At 39.5% G+C, this 20,255-nt stretch overlaps 1 protein-coding gene across 1 annotated transcript in view; it reads left to right on the forward strand.

The window, feature by feature from the left end:
* EDNRA (endothelin receptor type A) overlaps positions 1-15,329 on the forward strand; it is a 66,398-nt gene extending 51,069 nt beyond the window's left edge. The window contains exons 5-8 of the mRNA XM_003417525.4: positions 2,875-3,027; positions 7,990-8,123; positions 8,538-8,646; positions 9,417-15,329. Coding sequence (XP_003417573.2) covers positions 2,875-3,027; positions 7,990-8,123; positions 8,538-8,646; positions 9,417-9,557 — 537 coding nt within the window. The 3' untranslated portion in view covers positions 9,558-15,329. The remainder of the gene's footprint in view (positions 1-2,874; positions 3,028-7,989; positions 8,124-8,537; positions 8,647-9,416) is intronic.
* The last annotated feature ends 4,926 nt before the right edge of the window (positions 15,330-20,255 follow it).

Below are 20,255 nucleotides of genomic sequence, written 5' to 3' on the forward strand. Positions count from 1 at the left end.
TGTGCGTTGCTTGTTTGCATTTTTAAAGATGAATTTACTGATTCCAAGAAGGATGTAGTGTTTATATGTATTTATTAGTACAAAACTACGTCTAATATACAAATCATATAAAATTGCTGAACCTTTTTCACAAGTGTTTTTAGTTTACCTAATTTAGTAGTTTGTTTTTTTTTAATATACCTTGCCAAATTATTGTTTTTCTGAAAAGCTTAATCACATGGCTGAGTGTATTAGGAAATATTTAAAATGCATATTTCCTTTGCAAAACAAGTTACATGTGGACTGAGGAGGAAAACCCAAAGGATAACTATTTTACTTAAACCAGCATAATTTAATGCTTTGATGTGAGTTTTTACGAAGCTCAAACTCCACATTTAATCATTTACAAACATCTCAAGGTATGTTTTCTTAACTTGGAAAATTCACAAAATTAGTGATTTTCCAGTTGACCAGTTATCCTGCTTGGAGTTTCTTATTTTAAAATTAAACGTGCTCATGAGATCTGCCAAACTTAAAAAAAAAAAAAATTTTTTTTTTTTTTTTAAACTGGCAACGTTAAAATTGAGGTCGTCTGTTTATCTACGGACTTTTTCATCAGGTCAGTCTCCATAGTGAAAAACAAAGTAGACAGGAGGAGGTTATCAGAATTTGGGACCATATCGCAGACTAAAACAAACAGAGAGAAGTTCAGTAGAAGAAGGAGCTTACTGATCATTGGAGTTAGATAGAATGAAATGGGCTGAGTCTTCTTTATAGAAGTGTTGGAGCAAAGTGTGGCTACCCTTCAGGCAGGGCTGTCCTCGAGGGTAGCACTAAAAGTATGAATTTGAATGGATAGATTTTTAGATTTCATTTCAAGTTGAAAGTTTTAGAATTCTCTTTCTCTTCTTGTCTTTTTTTTTTTTTTTCCTAACTTTATTTCCCCTCACTTTTCCACTCTTTTCTCCTCGACTTTACTGTAACCTAGACTGACGGGAGGGATCTCCATACCCTTGCTGATGTCATCCTTTAAAAAGAAATGTGCGACCCCTCTCTCTACAGGCCACCAATGCAGAGGGGGTAGGGGATTGCATCTAGTCCTCTTTGGGGTCAGCTTCCAGACCCTTTGCAGCTGCTTCTGGGCCATTCACACCCAGCCAGCCATGCACCAGGAAGAAGAGGGCATAAAAGAAGCAGGCTACTCAAAGGAGCTTTTGTGTTGCACTTAGAGAGAGAGAACACTTTCTGAATTTTTTTTCTTTTTTTTAAGTTCAGAACTTAATTCTTTCTACACGGTCGCTATGAGTTGGAATCAACTAAATGGAAACAAGTTTGGTTTTTTGGTTTTGTTTTGGTTATGGCATAATATGGATAGGGAAAAATATTCATACAAGCAAGCTTGAATAAACCAACTCCTTTGAGAGTTGGCACTTAATCTGAGGACAGGATAGGAAAAAAATGACATGTTCATTTTCATTAACTTGTAACTGACATTTATCATGTCCTTCTATCATGAATGTGGGCAACAAACCACACTAGTTCTTATCATTACCCACGACTTTTTCACTAGTAGAAATCACAGACATTTTCACATTTTTGTAGTTGTTGTCGGGTGTTGTTGTTAGGTGGTGGTTTTAGGCATGGAATCTCAAAGCATCATTTATTCCCATCACTACTTCAATATTCTGGTCGTAAGCAGAGCCACCACCAGTCCAGCTATTTAATTGGTTAATAAAGAAATGCATAGCTTACTAGATCAGAATTTTATTTTCAATGTTTTGATAACTGGGTTTCAATGTAATTGTTTCCCTTTGTAATCTTATGAATTTTATTTTATGGGACCAAAAGCATTAGTCTCAGAAGGGATGATAGTCTTCGTCAGACTTCCAAGAGGGGGGTCTCTGACATAAAAATAGTTAAGAACCCCTACTTAGAACTTTTTATCCTGAGGAACCATTTACGGATTATTTTACTAGACATGTTATAAACGTAGCCCAGTGGTCCTTTTTCTATATTCAGAGACTGACCAGCTTTTCACGGCATCGCGCGATTTTTTACTGTGGGAACTGAGTTATTACATACAGTAGGCTGCTTTATCCTTAGTAAATAAACAATCTGAAGAAACATTGTCAGGAAAAGAAGAGCGTTTCTTTCCCATGTCCGCAATTTAGTGGAAGGAAGAATTTACCTATTATTTTCCAATTTTAATTTGATAGGATATTAAGCATTCTTTAAAAAAAAAAAAATTAGAAAACTGAATCATCCTGCCCACAGGGAGATAATGCTAAATATGCCTTCAGATAAAAGATTCTGCCCCAGTAATTTCCAGGTGGTAATTATTAAGAGCAGGAAAAAGACTACAGTTATTGATGGCTGGAACTAGCTGGCTCCGAGGTCACATAGCAGGCATACCAGACAAAGGGTTAACTCTGAGTAACCAAAGCTACACAGATAAGCCATTCATAACCTTCACCGTTTCCAAACAAGATGTTCACATGAAGTACACTTTAACCGCAATCATCAAATGTAAACCAGACACTAGCAAAATTTTAAGACTTATCAATAAATAAAGATATATATAGTCTGTATGTCTCAAAATCACATTTTGGAAGCATTGAAAAGGAATTATTTGTATTGATTAGAGCTCTTTTTCATTGCAGGATTGGAACCAACTTTAGTTTATAAAAAGTGTCCTTGTCAGGATTTTTTTTAAAAAGAATTTTCACGTGCAGTTCATAGACTTTTACATTTAATTGGATTTTGAGCCCTCCCCTCCCTTCCTCATTGTCCCATTCCTGCAACCAGTGAGCATGAATATACACACATATCTGCAGGTGTGAAGATCTCAAAGCTATCTGAGACTGCACATTGAATTCACTTTTCTTCCCTTTACAGTTCTACCAAGACGTAAAGGACTGGTGGCTGTTTGGGTTCTATTTCTGCATGCCCTTGGTGTGCACTGCTATCTTCTACACACTCATGACTTGTGAGATGTTAAACAGGAGAAATGGCAGCCTGAGAATTGCCCTCAGTGAACATCTGAAACAGGTAAATCCAATAAGATCATAAAAATCTGGCTGAGACTGTTTGTCCTTGACAAAACGCCTCCAAATACTGTATCGATGGATATGCCAGCAGATTTAGCCTGGCCTTTTCTAAAAAAAAAAAAAGAATACTATCTTATAAGTGTTTGATTTATAATTATAGTGTTAGGGATTTCTCTGGTGAAATAGGGAGGCTGCCAATGAAACAGGTGGCCCAGGAAGCTCTGCTCCAACAAAATGAATTATTTATTCATCCATTTTGCCAAAAGTATATTGAGAGAATGTGTGTGTGTGTATAATGGATGGACTCGGAACTGTGGTGGAACGAAAAGAGCCATATTACTTGCTCCCTTGAAGGCCTTGCAGCCCTGTGTGGAGATAAAACACAAACATGAACCAATTAGAAAATAAAATCACAAGTAGGCCCATCTATAAAAAGCCAGGGGAGGTATCAGCTGGACTCACAGAGAAACTGTTCATGAACCGGGCCTGAGAGGATAAAGGGGAATTGACAGGTGAAGAAGAGGACAGATGGCATTTCAGGTGGGAGGACAGGCATCTCGTTATAACTTGGAATGGGCACCACACATTTGGGAAGTGGAGAAAAAGAGATGAACTTGACCAGAGCAACATCTAAGGCAAGGATCATGATAGGAAATGGGATTGGGTTGTATAGAAAAGGAGCCCTGGTGGCACAGTGGTTAAGCACTTGGCAGCTTATTGAAAGGTCAGCAGTTCAAACTCACCAGCCGCTCTTTGGGAGAAAGACATAGCAATCTGCTTCCATAGAGATTACAGCCTTAGAAACTCTGTGGGTAGTTCTACTCTGTCCTATAGAGTCCCTATGAGTCAGAATCGACTCGGTGGCAATGGGAAGTTCTAGAAGGAATTTGACAAGTCAGTAGGAGGCTATTTTTGATCCCTTATGGACAGCATAACTGACCAGATAAAGCTGTGGACTTCAGAAGACAAAATTTGGCTCTTATACTTGCTGGCTCTGTGAGGTGAACAGATTACTTAACTTCTCTGAGCTTGTAGTTCCTCATAAAATACATGATGGGGATTACCTAATGAACGTAAAGTACCCAATAGAGTCCATTCATAATAGGTAACTCACCAAACGTCGATGTATGTTAATTCAACAGTTAAAACTAGGACTGCAGGTAAGTTCTTGGTTTCAATAGACAGAACACTGAACTGTATGAAAAGTCACTGCCAGTTGGTTGGTGTAGCTTGTAAATCTATCGTATGTAATTACCATACACAAGCATCATTTCATCAATAGCAACTCTTTTCCTTGTACTGTACTGATTTTTGTTAGCTTCAGCACCTCATCCCTCTTCATTTAAGCCAGGTTTTGAAAAAAACTGTATGTGATGAGATGGTCCTAATAGTATAGGAATTGATGTTATGATAAAAAGCAAAGAAATAAATGTATATACACAGACTTTGTAAAATCTAATAAGCCATACAAATATTTGCTATTTGTTTGAAATTTAGCAAGAAGATTACGTTGAGAAGCTGTCATATGACTTTGTTCAGGCATTAATGCTTCAAGTACTCCCGATATAAGCCATATTTAGCAACTATTTACCTCTCATTCCTACAATGGAAATAATTCATTAGAATTGAGATTGTGAAAAACAGTGTTTTAAATGTTGGTTTTAGTCTTAGCCTTGTCTTAGTCACCTAGTGCTGCTATAACGTAAATACCACAAGTGGATGGCTTTAACAAAGAGAAATATATTTCCTCACAGTAAAGTAGGCTCAAAGTCCAAATTCAGGACGTCAGCTCCAGCAAAAAGCTCTCTTTCTGCCGGCCTTCTCATCAATCTTCTCCCGGACTAGGAGCTTCTCTGCACAGGGACCCCGGGTGCAAAAGATGCGCTCTGCTCCTGGCACTGCTTTCTTGATGGCGCCAGGTCACCCCTCTCTGCTCAGTTCCCCTTCCTTTTTATCTCTTCAGAGATAAAAGATGGTGCAGGCTACACCACAGGGAAACTCCCTTTACATTGGATCAGGGATGTGACCTGGGTAAGGGTGTTACAACCTCACCCTAATCCTCTTTAACATAAAATTACAATCACAAAATGGAGGACAACCACACGATACTGGGAATCATGGCCTAACCAAGTTGATACATATTTTTGGGGGGACACTGTTCAATCCATGACAAGTCTCTTTAAGCTATGAGTGGTAACTGCTCTGAAAAAGAATTAAGTAGCAACTGGGAACAATGATAATGATACTGCTTTATATTGATATAGCATTCTTTATATTTTCAGAAACTTTAGTTTATAAAAAGTATCTTTGTCAAGATTTAAAAAAGATAAAAGAACTTTCTTTATGTACTACGTCTTATTTGATGTCTCCCTATACCCTACGAGATAGGTAGGACTGACATAATACTCATTACACAGTGTGATTAAGGGGTTTCCTCAGCCCGTTAATGGAGATGATAACCCCAAACAAATCCTTGTGCAGTAATTGTTCCCTTGAGTCACACTCAGAGCTGTGGTAGGTTCCAAGGGCAGAAGGGCGAGCCTGGCTGGAATATCTTCAACTAGGACGCGGGGGAGCTAGTGCGGAGTAAAAGGCACTGGACTCTTTGACTAAGATTCCATATGACTCTTGGTCTTGCTTCTCCTGTGGTTTTCTCTCATTTCTCCTCATTATCACGGCAACAACCTGATCAGTTAGGGCTTGTGTTTGGATGCTGGTAACAGAATGCCCCAAATAACAATGATTTGGCCATATAGGGGTTTATCTTTCTCATGCAGCAAAGAGTTCAAATAGCATTGGCTTGGTGGTCAAGGAAGTCACTAGCCAGCTGTCTTTTGTTCTGCTGACCTTAACCTTCAGCATTGCAAGGGGGCAGCCGCCACTCCATCCTTGTGTCTGATTTCTAGGCAGCAAGGAGGGGAAGACCATAAGACCCATTAGTGTGTGTGCCCCCCAATTTTAAATAGATTTTCCAAATAACCCCATGCAACAATTTCTACTGAATCTAATTGTCAGGACTGTGTCACAGAGCCACTCAGATGTTTAGGCCAGACCCCACTACTGCCGTAACCAGATTGAGGATCTGGGTGACAGTAAGACACAAGAATGGATGGATATTGGTTAAGCAAATATCAGACTGTCATGGTAACTTATTAATGTTGTTGTAAGCTGCCATCAAGTCAGCGCCAACTCATGGCAGCCCCACGTACAGCAGAACAAAATACAGCCAGGCCTTGGGGCCATCCCCATGATCCTGTTATGATCCATAGGGTTTTCATTTGCTGATTTTTGGAAGTAGATTGCCAGGCCTTTCTTCCTAGTCTGGGAGCTCCGCTGAAACCTGTTCAGTGTCATAGCAACACCGAAGCCTCCCCTGACAGAGGAGTGGTGGCTGCACACGAGGTGCATCGTCTAGGAATCAAACCTGGGTCTCCCACATGAATGTCAAGAGTCCTACCACTGGAATGATACCTTTTAGAAAGATAATCCTCTTTGAGGATGTGCTCAGGAAAAGTAACCTCCCCCACTACTACCCTCCTTATTATGTTTACGGAAATGCTGTCTTTCCATGTACACACACTGACCTTTTAAAAAGCCCCCTCATTCCCACAGTTTGGAATCCTTTATTTCTTCCCTCAATCAGATCTTGAAAAAAGATCCGATTATCTGTTTATGCCCTGTTTATGTGTTCTCTGGAGCCATACCCCAACTAGCCCAATAACGATGGAAGATTAAAGACCCCCCTAGTTTTTTGGATTGCAGCAGCAATTTGTGACAACTTCCCTAGAATCTTCTTAAATAGCTATCCTAATCGTATGGGTTTACTGCAGGCCTCCCACCCTTAATGCTGTATGGTTCAGGTTGAATCAGCATTGCTCTTCCAAATCCTGGTTTCGGTCACTTTTATTTTGACATCAACGGATCTCAGTTACAGACAGTCGTATTTTATATTACTAGTTAGACTGCTAAGTGCATGCATTATAGTGCACGCAAACGAATGGTTGCAGAGATTTCCTAACCGAGGATCCTGCACAGACATGAAAGCGTGTAAGCCCTCAACTGAAGTCAGCCCAGGGTCAGCATGTCTCAGTTTTTCAAATCATCGTTGCCGATAATCTTTTACTCTCACATCTCTGTTTTCAAACACTGTATATTTGGATGCTAAATGCCATTCATCAGAGAATTTAAAAAGTAAATGGATCCCAGTGCTAGCTTTTTTCAAGATCAGGGAGTGTAGAAAACATGTTGCTGTGGACCTTTGTTTTTTCTTTTCTGCTCCTGTTTTGTTTTCCATGGAGCTTTGCAAATTCATCTGTTATTATATTCTTATGTCAGTCACCTTGCCTCCCACACCATCACTGAGGCTGTTGGTGTTGTTGAGTGCCATCGAGTCAATTCAGACTCATTGAACCCCACGTGACAGAGTAGAACTACCCCCATAGGGTTTTCTTGGCTGTAATCTTTATAGGAGTAGATTGCCAGGTCTTCCTTCCACAGAGCCAATGGGTGGATTCGAACCACCAACCTTTGGGTTAGCAGCCAAGCACTTAACCATTGGGCCACCAGGGCTCCTTTTTTTTTTTCACTAAATGCTAGTTAGTTACTATTGCTGAGGCTTTTACCTAACTCCTTTCACCTTACACTCATCACATACATACACACAGACGTGGCCTCAGTATTGGCTGACCTCCAGCCAGTTCCCACCTCCAACCCAAGCCAAATAACAAATCTGAGGCCACCATCCTGCCTGGCAGCTGCCCAAAAGCATTATCACCAACTCCTTGCCTAGAAAGTTGGACGCAGAATCTGGAAGAAGTGGAGATGCTATGAGGCTGGCCGTTCTCCAGGCTCTCCTGTGTGTTAGTCTTTCCCTGGGACCCACTGCCTCCTTATTGTGTAGTTCTTTCATCTAATATAAAAACATTACATCTCATTTACTTTTTTTTCCCTCACTCTCCTCTAGCGTCGAGAAGTGGCGAAAACCGTTTTCTGCTTGGTTGTCATTTTTGCTCTTTGCTGGTTCCCTCTTCATTTAAGTCGCATTTTGAAGAAAACTGTGTATGATGAGATGGACAAGAACCGATGTGAATTACTTAGGTAAGACCCTATTTACCTGTTAGGAAATTAGAATTTCCCTGATTTTCATATTTGTAATACTTTTGCAAAACCAATGAACCTACACTCTTGTTAGCCCTGAAAATACAGATTGCAAAGTTGTTTATTTTTCTTTAGCTGACATAGCCCATAACTGATCCCAGGATTTGTGCAAGCTGTATCTCTTATCTTGCCATGCCACCCCTGAACCTGAGCATAAGTGTTGGAACTAACCAAGCGGCAGAACTTACAGTGCCATTTAAACAAACAGCCTCAAAAACAAAACAAAACAAAATCTGCCACATATAAGAAATGGCTTGTGGACTAGAAATACGCTTATTCTAGAGACAAATGCTAGTTAGCAGATTAAAAAACCATTATGTTCTAATTATTCTACTCCGTTTTCTCTTGTTCTAGTTTCTTGCTGCTCATGGATTACATCGGTATTAATTTGGCAACCATGAATTCTTGTATAAACCCAATAGCTCTATATTTTGTGAGCAAAAAGTTTAAAAATTGTTTCCAGGTAAGACTGTCATGCAACTTTTTTTTTCCTTTTTTAAGAACAGCCAAATGAGTATTTTAATATTTGTCCTTTTGTGTCTGGCTTATGTCACTTTGCATAGTGTTTTCAAGGTTCATCCATGTCGTAGCATGTATCAGAAGTTCATTTCTATTTATAGATAAATAATACTCCATTGTATGTATATTCCACGTTTTGTTCATAAAGTCATCTGTTAATGGGCATTTGTGTTGTTTCCACCTTTTGGCTCTTGTTAACACACTTTACGATTGGTCTTTATAAAAAGGTGGCATGCCCATGGGAAAAAGTCCAATCTAGAGGGTCCTTGGTTCTAATTCTAGTTCTACCTCTTGTCATTCTCTGTGGATCTCACTGTCCTCATTTTTAAAATGGAAGAAATAGCAAGCGGGGCTGTTGCAAGGAGCAGACAAGGTACCACACAGATGATGTACGCTGAAGAAACGTCAGGCATCTCGGGCCCCTTCCCACGCACGCCCACCCCACGTCAGTAGAGCACTCCCTGGCTGGCCAAACACTGCTTGATAGATAGAACTAAAATGAGAGACAAGGGAAATGTTTCTCTTCTCTAGAAAGGACCATTTAACTTGTACCTAAAGATTATAAGCTCTGTACTCTAGCTTAATGTTAAGGCTTACATTCTTTCCTCACACATGTATGAAATTTAACCTGGTTGGTGGGAACTCAAGGCCCCCATGTTCTTCTGGAGGTGAGTTGGTAGATTCCTGTTATTAAGAGTCTGTTCCTTTTTCCAGTCTTGCCTCTGCTGCTGTTGTTACCAGTCCAAAAGTCTGATGACCTCAGTCCCGATGAACGGAACAAGCATCCAGTGGAAGAACCACGAACAAAACAATCACAACACAGAGAGGAGCAGTCATAAGGACAGTATTAACTAAGCCTCTTAGGAGACATTCATCAATATTCTTTCAATTCCTATTGGAGAAAAATCATACTCAGCTGTGTCTCCGTAAATCTCCTCTCCAGTCCTTCTTCTCCCTAAACTCAGCCTGGGGGGACAAAATGCTTCTAAAACATCAGAGCTTGGACTGGTAATACCGGAAAATTCTGTGCATCATCTAATTTACATATTCTGCATGTTATATTGAACACTAAAAAATGACGGGAGTTAGGGGAAAGGAGACTGTTAAATGAAACCAGAAAGATATTTACTACTTTTGCGTGAACATAGAGTTTTCACGTACATGACCAGCTGTCATGACAGTTCTACCAAACGTTCCAAGAGAACCGATCACCATGGAGTTTTAGAGATTATGACAAAATTTTCCATCTTAAAGTGATTCTTTTTTGTTTGTTTTGGCCAAATACAGTATGGGTTTAAGCCACTTTTATTTGAAATGTCATTCACTGCCAGTATTTTTCTTAACTTTATGGTAGCATCAGAATGATTATCCGAGCTTCTTTATACATATTTTGCAAAAAAAGAAGAAGAAAAACAGTATTCGGGTGAGACGTGCAGTTAATATTTCTCAAATCACTGTTTTACTTTTAAACGTGAATTCTAAAAGCTGCAATGAATGCGGACACTTGAAGCACAGACTGATAACCACATATGGTAGTTTAATAGCTGCTGCTCGAAGAATTTTTAAGAACCTGTATTTTATTTTTTAATGGTCTTTTGTTACAGGACATCTTGAACATATTTTTATATTATACTCGAAAATAATTCTTGACTCAAATAGTTCTGTTTTTCCTAAGGCCAATTCTTTTCATGCATGTAAGTTTTTTATGTAAACTCAATATCATGTACCAGAATTTAATGGTACATGGCATTTAACCATGCCTGAGACTTTCAGTACAAGGCATAGAAATCTAAATCACACTTCAGAGAAAACGAATGAATATTTTTAGAAGGTTTGGAAATTTTACTGATTTTTTTTTGTAATAGTAACTCTTGTATATACATACATGTATACTTACATTATGCATATCACCTCATATGTTAAATCTCTTAAAATGTTAACTGGCAGTAACTTTTTCAGTCATCCTCTTTTCCATATACCTATTGCCATTAAGTTGATTTTGACTCATAGCGACCCTGTAGGACAGAGTAGAACTGCCCCATAGGGTTTCCAAGGAGCGGATGGTGAATTTAAATTTCCGACCTTTTGGCTAGCAGCCATATCTCTTAACCACTGCACCACTAGGGCTCCTGTTTTCCATAAAGGAAACATAATTTCAAAATGCCCAACTGAGTTTATCATGCTTCCCAAAAAACTCATTGCTATTGAGTCAATTCCAACTCAGAACGACCCTGTAGGACAAAATAGAACTGCCCCATAGGGTTTCCAAGGTTGTAATCTTTATGGAAGCAGACTGCCACATCTTACTCCCACAGTTTATCATGCCAGGGATATATAATTACCCCCCAAAGTCATCCTGAATTTACGATTCTTCACTTCTCTGGTTTTCCAGTCTGAACCTAAATCTTCCCACACCCCTCATGTGGCCACCATTTCAAAGGGCCCACAGTGACTTTTGCTGGGCATTTTCCCAAGTGTTTACAGAGTGTGAGTACAGCAGAAAACCTTTTACTGTATATAGATATAAATATATATATATAATTGTAAATTTCTCTTAGCCAGTTTTTCTGTGATTGTCTCTATGGAATGTGTTTGTGTCTGTAATATAGGCATGTGTGGTATAATGCGTATGGACAATGTAATATAATAATACTGTCCTGTAGTTGTGCCAAAGCACATACTCTGAGTGGGATCTAGGCGATTTCACGTCAGGACAACTGCCTTCCGTCAGTTTTAACCTATCAGAATCATCTGTATGTATAAATCTTGTGACCATGTTGCCATTACAAGTGGAATGCAGCGTGCACCCTGAAAGAGGGTGAGCCCTGGGTTCACAGTAGGGTTTTCTTCATTTGATTGGTTGGTTGTTGTGATAAAGCAGTGTTTGGTGTTGTGTATTTTTTCCTGTGCTGGAGCAAAAGTCATGACACTTTATTACATTGTTCTCATCTTCAACACAATGTGGTGATGAGATTGACAAGTTGCCTGATGTTTCTGTCAGATTTCACCAGACAGACTGCTAATGATAAATTAGCAAAACTAATCTGCTGGGCCAAATTTTAGCCAAGTCACACGTAATGTGTTATCAGGTGCTGGCTGCTTGAATTGTGGTGCTAGAAGATGCTGCCCCTGAATGTGTTAGCAGTCAAATTCCATCACTTCGCTGGGGCATCACATGCAGTGAGATATGCCTACAATAGAAGCCATGGGTTCACACTACTTTGTCTAGGCAATTGTCTTCTTTTTAAATATGCTTTGTTTCTTGCATATGAAAATACATATATATATTTTATAATTTCAGGAAGTTGTATATTTCTGAATAATTACACAGGCTTTCATATGCATGTTATTTATGGACTGGTAAGTGACCATGGTTTACTTGTACGATCATTTCCAATTTCTGCCTTGATCATATCTTTCCAACAAGTAAACCTGTAGAAAAGAGCCAGAAGTCAAGGCCCTGTATTGGCAGTAGCCCATAAATGTAAAAAGGTTACAGAAGCCTTGAAGTGTCTCTTCATTCTTACTTTGTTCTTCAGAGAAAATGTTTGTTACATAATGCCTGTTGCAAACTTCTCCCTAGTAATAACCAGGCAAGCAATTTTACTTTCAAATATGTACTTCCTAATTAAACTCTATTCTCAATCAGACCTACTTTGTTGTACTGAACACTTCACTTTCTCAGTCATTTTTTCAGGCACGTGTCCAGTGAATTTTATTGAGCACCTACTATAACCAGGCATTATTGTAAGTACTGGGCACGTATCACTGAGACAAACAGCTCTCATGGAGCATGCTTTTTAGAGGAAGAAGTTAGACAATAAACAATTACAAACAGTCAATAAACAGTTGTATACATAAGAGTGGAGCTGGAAGATATTATCCTGAGTGAAATAAGTCAGTCACAAAAGGACAAATGTTGTATCACATCACTTACATAAAAAGACAAGGAAAGGCGTATGTATAGACAACAAAGTTTATTAGTGGTCACGCCCACGTTTATTGCAGCACTGTTTACATAGCAAAAAGATGGAAGCAACCAACGTGCCCATCAATGGATGAATGGATAAATAAATTATGGTATATTCACACAATGGAATACTACGCATCAATAAAGAACAGTGATGAATCTGTGAAACATTTCATAATATGGAGGAATCTGGAAGGCATTATGCTGAGTGAAATTAGTTGCAAAAGGACAAATATTGTATAAGACCACTATCACAAGACCTCGAGAAATAGTTTAAACAGAGAAGAAAATATTCTTTGATGGTTACAAGAGGCGGGAAGGAAGGAGGGTGGGAGAGGAGTATTCATTAATTAGATAGTAGATAAGAACTACTTTAGGTGACGGGAAAGACAACACAATACAGGCAAGGTCAGCACAACTGGACTAAACCAAGAGCAAAGAAGTTTCCTGAATAAACTGCTTTGAAGGCCAGCGTAGCAGGGGCAGGGGTTTGGGGACCATGGTTTCAGGGGATATCTAAGTCAATTGGCATAATAAAATCTATTAAGAAAACATTCTGCATCCCACTTTGGAGAGTGGCATCTGGGGTCTTAAACACTAGCAAATGGCATCAATTGATCTCAACCCACCTGGATCAAAGGAGAATGAAGAACATCAAGGACACAAGGTAATTATGAGCCCAAGAGACAGAAAGGGCCACATAAACCAGAGACTACATCAGCCTGAGATCAGAAGAGGTGGATGGTGCCCTGCTACAACCAATGACTGCCCTGACAGGGAACACGACAGGGAATCCCTGAAGGAGCAGGAGATCAGTGGGATGCAGACCCCAAATTCTCATAAAAAGACCAGACTTAATTGTCTGACTGAGACTAGAAGGACCCCAGTGGTGATGGCCCCCAGACCTTCTGTTGGCCCAGGACAGGAACCATTCCCAAAGCCAACTCTTCAGACAGGGTTTGGACTGGACAATGGGTTGGAGAGGGATGCTGGTGAGGAGTGAGCTTCTTGGATCAGGTGGACACTGGAGACTATATTGGCATCTCCTCCCTGGAGGGGAGATGAGAAGGTAGAGGGGGTTAGAAGCTGACAAAATGGCCACAAAAAGAGAGAGTGGAGGGAGGGAGCGGGCTCTCTCATTAGGGGGAGAGCAATTGGGAGTATGTAGCAAGGTGTACATAAGTTTTTGTGTGAGAGACTGACTTGATTTGTAAACTTTCACTTAAAGCGCAATATTAAAGAGAAAAGTTTATTAGTGATCACCAGGGATGGTTACTGGTGACAGAAATACCACATTGATTAAGGGTAGGGTTGCACAGTCGATTGTTGTAATTGCAGTCAATCAGTTGTACACCCATAAAAAGTTGAATTGGAAAAAGTTTTGTGCTAGAAATATTTACAATGACAAAAAAAAGAATAGGTGCTGAGGCTGCTTATGTACAATAAAAACCTCATGGGATTTGGTTTCTTGGTTTGGAGGTTTAGAGTCACGGTGTCGTGGAACATCTCGGTTAATTGGCCTAATAACATGTTCAGTGTCTCTGTTCTACCTCCTAGTTTGATTCATAGGGCCTGGGGTTTTAAAAGCTTGCAAGTGGCCATCCAAGGTAGAACAATTGTCTCTATTTGCCTGGAACAACAGAGGAAGAAAGAGAGTCAGAAATAGGAGAAGAATATGAAATGTGTGGCTAATTGCCTTCATGAACAACGGCCTCCTTTGCCATAAGACCAGGACCGGATGGTGCCTGACTATCATTATTGAACAATTTGGTCAAAGATTCTATAGAAGAATCCCAATCAGAAAGGGGAGAGTGCAGAACAGAATTTCAGATTCTCATGGACTGTAGACTTCCCAGAGCCATGAAGGTTGGATGAACCCCTGAAATTATTATGCTGAGATAATCTTTAAACCAAAAATTTCCCCTGAAGTCCTCTTAAATCCGAAGAGCACTTTAGCTTAACTAGTAAAAAATATCTGCACTGAGCATTATACTCTTGTGAGAACTATATATGGAATTAAACTGATAACAGCAACTCAAAAAATCAGAAACTTTAGGGGCAGTGAATTTATGTTAATGCGGGAGGAACAACTCAGAGAAGGAGGATAATAATGGTTATACAACTTGAATAATTTAATCAATGTCACTAAATGGTACATGTAGAAACTGTTGAATTGGTGTACGTTTCACTGTGTATATTCTCAACAACAACAAAATCAATAAAATTTTATATGTGTGTTTTATATATATATATAAAAGAAGGCGGTGCATACCAGGAGGAAGAGATTCAGATATATCCAACTGCTTATTTAACATCTCCAGTTGGGGTGCATAGGCATGACATATCCAAAACTAACCTCCTGATACCCCCTTAACCTGTTCACCATAATATTCCTCTGCTCAGTTAGACAACTCCACCTTTCGAGTTGTTCAGGATAATGACCTTGAAGTCATTCCTGATTTCTTTCCCTCATACCTCACATCCACTGCATCCCTATTTTCAGGATACATCCAGAACCTGGCCACGTCCTACTTTTACTCCCTAGTCAGAGCCACCATCATCTCTTACCAGGATTGCCACAATAGCTTCCTATCAAGCCTACTTATTTCCAGCCTTATAAACAGCCATCCATCCTCTAAGTGGACCCTGTCTCTCTACACCCATAAATGGTCTAAAGGTGTTCACATGTTTGAGCTGGGCTGATCTGCGTCCTCTGCAGATTTTTCTAATAAGAAGTCAGGGGAGAAAGAAAGCCCTTTACACACTGTGGCAAGGCTGGGAGATTGTGAGTCTGGGAGCTGCTGGCCACCACTGTTCGGGCATTGTGAAGAAAGCCAAAGTTAGAGTGTCATATGTGAGAAAGAGCATGTAAGTCCTTGGTTCCAGTTTTCCTCAGTGCTTTCCCATGACTTGAGTAAATAGGCCAATAAATTTGTCTTTTTCCCTGAGCTAGTTAAATTTGATTTTCTGTTGCTTACAATACACACATCCTAAGGCTATCTCATTTATCCTGACTTATCTTTTCACTTAACACTGATGAACACCTACCCTATTACATTGTGCTAGTTGGTGGGACACAAAACCAGACATACCAATAAATAAATTCACTGAAGTGCTTAGTGGTGACTCAGTAGACATTGGCATAGGGGATGCTGGATGCACAAAAGAAAGAGTTCTCAAAGTTCTTTAAGCATAAGCTGGTGAATATCTCTAAATGAAGTGTGAGGGCTCTTGCCTCTATAATTCTTATCTTTGTTAGCATAAATACTATATCTCTGTGGGGAGAATGGCCTAGTAATAAGCAATATAGTATTGTCTCTGCATTATGAGCTTTATTTAAGTCAGTAGTCCTTTTTAGTTGCCATCAAATGAGCTCTGATTCATGGCAAACTTATGTTTAACATAATAAAGTATTGCCTGGTTTAACATTACTATGGTGATTTTAAAAAATGTGAATTAAGTTCAAGAAATAGCCAAGACAATCAAAGCAAAAGCTAAGAAATTTCCTGGACACATCCAAACACTTTGAGGGACAGAGTAGCTGGGGCTGGGGTCTGGGAACCATAGTTTCAGGGGCCATCTAGATCAATTGGCATAATAAAGGTTATTAAGAAAATGTTCTGTAGAGGCAGGGCCAAGATGGTGGAATAGTTGGATCCTTCCTGTCATTCCTCTTATAACAAAGACCTGAAAAAACAAGTAAACCAATTATATATGACAATCTGGAAGCCCTGATCATCAAAGACAAAGGTGAGGAGTTGGTCTGAGTGGGAGGGGGAAAGAGAGAGAGTTCAGAAGCAGCAAAGAAATGCCAGTCATGAGGTTGTCAATACCATGCTGGCTGGGTCAGCCGGGGCATGTGGGTTGAGGTGAGTAGTAACATTCAGGATGCGTCCTACCTCGTCAGGAAAGGCTGGGTGGTGGAGAGTCTGCACAAGCCTCCAGAGCTAGGTTGAAGCAGTGCTAGACCTGCAAAAGTTAGGTGCAAGCATCTAACCTACTGCATGGGTTCAAAATAATCCCTCCCCCTCCAGGAGTTTCACAGCAGAGAAGTCCTTCCTTCCTCTCACCCAACCCTGCTCCACTCCAATATCAGTCCAGCAGTTTTCAACAACTGCCATGCTTCCTAAGCCAGAACTCAGGGCCATTTGACCAAAACCAGTCTCATGTCTTAAAACACACACACACACACACACACACACAAAGCCCTCTAAGCCAGGAACTCAGGGCAGATAATGCCCTTTGCCCAGGCACAGGCAAAGGGGTCCATGGACTTGTAGCACCCTTCACCCCTGCCTAGACCTGTGTAGGCTGATTCACACCACATGCCCTCTTTAGCATAAAACAATAAGACATACACCTGAAGCCTCTTTTCAACTGCAGCAGCCAAGGGAGAGTTGCAGATTCATGACATTTGACACTGCCATGCCTATTAAGCAGGGACCTCACTTACCCATCTCAGAGGCCTGAGGGCTGGAATTATCAAAATAAATAAATAAATATTTTTTTTTCCATCTAGCCACCCATGACAGGGGTCTGAGAATAAGTGGTGCCTTCCAGTCCCTACAGCCAACAGCACTGGGTTTCCAAGGACCAGCTGCAAAACCCACTCCCCCATGTGCTTTAGGGGACAGTGACATGCCTGCAACCCAGGCACCCAGGGGCAGCCATCAGCCCCCTGCCTTGCTCAGCACACGATCTCCTACTGCAGCCAGATATTTGTGCCTGCCCCCAACACCTCTATACAGCCCTACCCACCTATGACTGTGTGTGAGAGTCTGTACCACACACTTGGTGACTGATGATCTGGACACCTGAGCCACATCTGCACAAGAAAACTGAACAGACCCCTGGCTCACACACCTAGTAGTTGCTCTAACCACCTGGAGACAGGATGTGAGAGCTTCAAAGATGCCAATAACCACAGTAGCTCATATGCTCAGACTATTCAAGCATATCAAACAAAACAAAACAAAAAACTAGGGGACAGTAAACTAACATACAAAAAATCAATGTAATAACTTATTGATGGCTCAGAGACAACAGTCAATATCAAATTACATAAAGAAGCAGGTAAAGAGGGCTCCAGCAAGTAATGAACATAAAGAACCAGGAAACCTTCCAGAAGAAGATAAAGTCTTGGAATTACTGGAAATAGAATTGAAAAGATTAATATACAGAGCTCTTCAAAAGATCAGGAAGATCAGGTAAAACTCAGACCAAACCCAGGAACATACAGAAAAGCAATAGAGGAATTCAAGAAAACCATACAAGAACAGAATGACAAATTTAATAGGCTGCTAGAAACAATAGGGAGAGAGCAAAAGATTAACAATAAAATTTCAGAATTAGACAACTCAGCAGGAAGTCAATTGAGCAGAACTGAGGCAATGGCAGTCAGAATTAGTGAGATTGAAGATAAATCCCTTGACACCAATTTATCTGAGGAAAAATCAGGAAAAAAGAATTTAAAAAAAAATGAAGAAACTCTAAGAATTATGTGGGACACTACCAAGAAGAAAAACCTACAAGTGATTGGACTATCATAATGGGGGTGGGGGCAGATAACAGAAAATGCAGAGAGAATTGTTAGAGATTTGCTGGCAGAAAACTTCCCTGATATAGTGAAAAATGAGAAGATATCTATCCAAGAAGCTCAACAAACACCACACAGAGTAGATCCCAAAAGAAGGTCACAAAGACATATTATAATCAGCCTTGCCAAAACCAAAGATAAAGATAGAATCTCGAGAGCAGCTTTTCAAATGAAATGTCATATACAAAGGAGAATCAAGCTTAGTCTTAAGCTCTGACATCTCAGCAGGAACCATGCAGGCAAGAAGGCAATGGGATGACATATATAAAGCCTTGAAGGAAAAAGCAACTGTCAAACAAGAATTACATAACCAGCAAAATTGTCTCTCAAATATGATGGTGAAATTAGGGCATTTCCAAATAAACAGAATTTAAGGGAATTTGTAAAAAATCAAACCAAATTTACAATAAATATTAAAGGGAGTCCACCAGCTAAAAAATATTAAAGGGAGTCCACCAGCTAAAAAAAAACCAATAATCCCAGACAACAACCCAAGACTAGAACACAGACAGAACAACCAGATATCAACCCAGATAGGAAAGTCACAGAAATAAGTCAAAGCTAAAAGACTGAAAATAGGAAGACAGAGATGTCAATATGTAAATGATCACGACATTAAAACAAAAAAGAGGGAATAAATAGTGTAGTCTTAGAATTTCCACATAGAGAGGATGTTAAGGCAATATCAAGGAATAAAAGATCTGTTTAAACTTAGAAAAATAAACGTAAATTTTAAGGTAACCACAAAGAAATCTAACAAATCTACCCATCAAAATAAAAAAGAAGACAAACATAAAGACTCAGCAAACACAAAATCAACAATAATGAAAAGAAAACACATAAAGAAAAATGACTCAGCACAGAAAATTAAGTGGAATGAAGAAATTGTCAACACCACAAAAAAAAATCTAAATTACATAGTGAACTCATACCAATCAATAATTACACTGCATGTAAATGGAATAAATGCACCCATAAAGAGACAGAGAGTGGCAGAATGGATAAAAAACACAATCTGTCTATACGCTGCCTACAAGAGACACATCTTAGACTCAAAGACACAAACAAACTAAAACTCAAAGGATAGAAAAACTATATCAAGCAAACAACAACCAAACAAGAGCAAGAGTGGCAATAATAATTTCCAACAAAATAGACTTTAAAGCAAAATTCACCACGAAGGATAAGGAAGGATGCCATATAATGACTAAAGGGCCAGTACACCAGGAGGACATAACCGTAATAAATATATATGCACCCAATGACAGGACTTCAGAATACATAAAACAAACTAACAGCAGTGTACAGAGAAAAAGCTCCACAATAATACTAGGAGACTTCAACACGACACTTTTGGTGAAGGACAAAACATCTAGAAAGAAACTCAATAAAGACAGGGAAGATCTACATGCCTCAATCAATCAACTTGACCTCATAGACACACAAGGAACACTCAACCCAACAGCAGCCAAGTATACATTCTTTTCCAATGCACATGGAACATTCTCCAGAATAGACCACATTTTAGGCCACAAAGCAAGCCTTAACAGAATCCAAAACATTGGAATATTACAAAGCATTTTTTCTTACCATGAAGCCATAGAAGCAGAAATCAATAACAGAAATGGCAAGGGGAAAAAAAATTGCATACATGGAAACTAAACAACACTTTGCTCAAAAACTACTGGGTTACAGAAGAAATCAAGGACGGAATAAAGAAAATCATAGACTCAAACAAAAATGAAAACATGTCTTAACCAGAACCTTTGGGATACAGCAAAAGCAGTGCTTGTGGGTCAATTTTTAGCAATAGTGAACATGTCCAAAAAGAAGAAAGAGCCAAAATCAAAACTTTAACCCTATAATACAAACAGAGACCAGCTAAAGAAGCCCTGGGCACCAGAAGGAAGGAAATAATAAAGTTTAGAGCAAATAAATGAAACAAACAATAGAAAAAGAATTGAAAGAGTCAACAAGGCCAAAAGTG

Source organism: Loxodonta africana, chromosome 13 (assembly GCF_030014295.1).
Source record: "Loxodonta africana isolate mLoxAfr1 chromosome 13, mLoxAfr1.hap2, whole genome shotgun sequence".
Classification (NCBI taxonomy): Eukaryota; Metazoa; Chordata; class Mammalia; order Proboscidea; family Elephantidae; genus Loxodonta; species Loxodonta africana.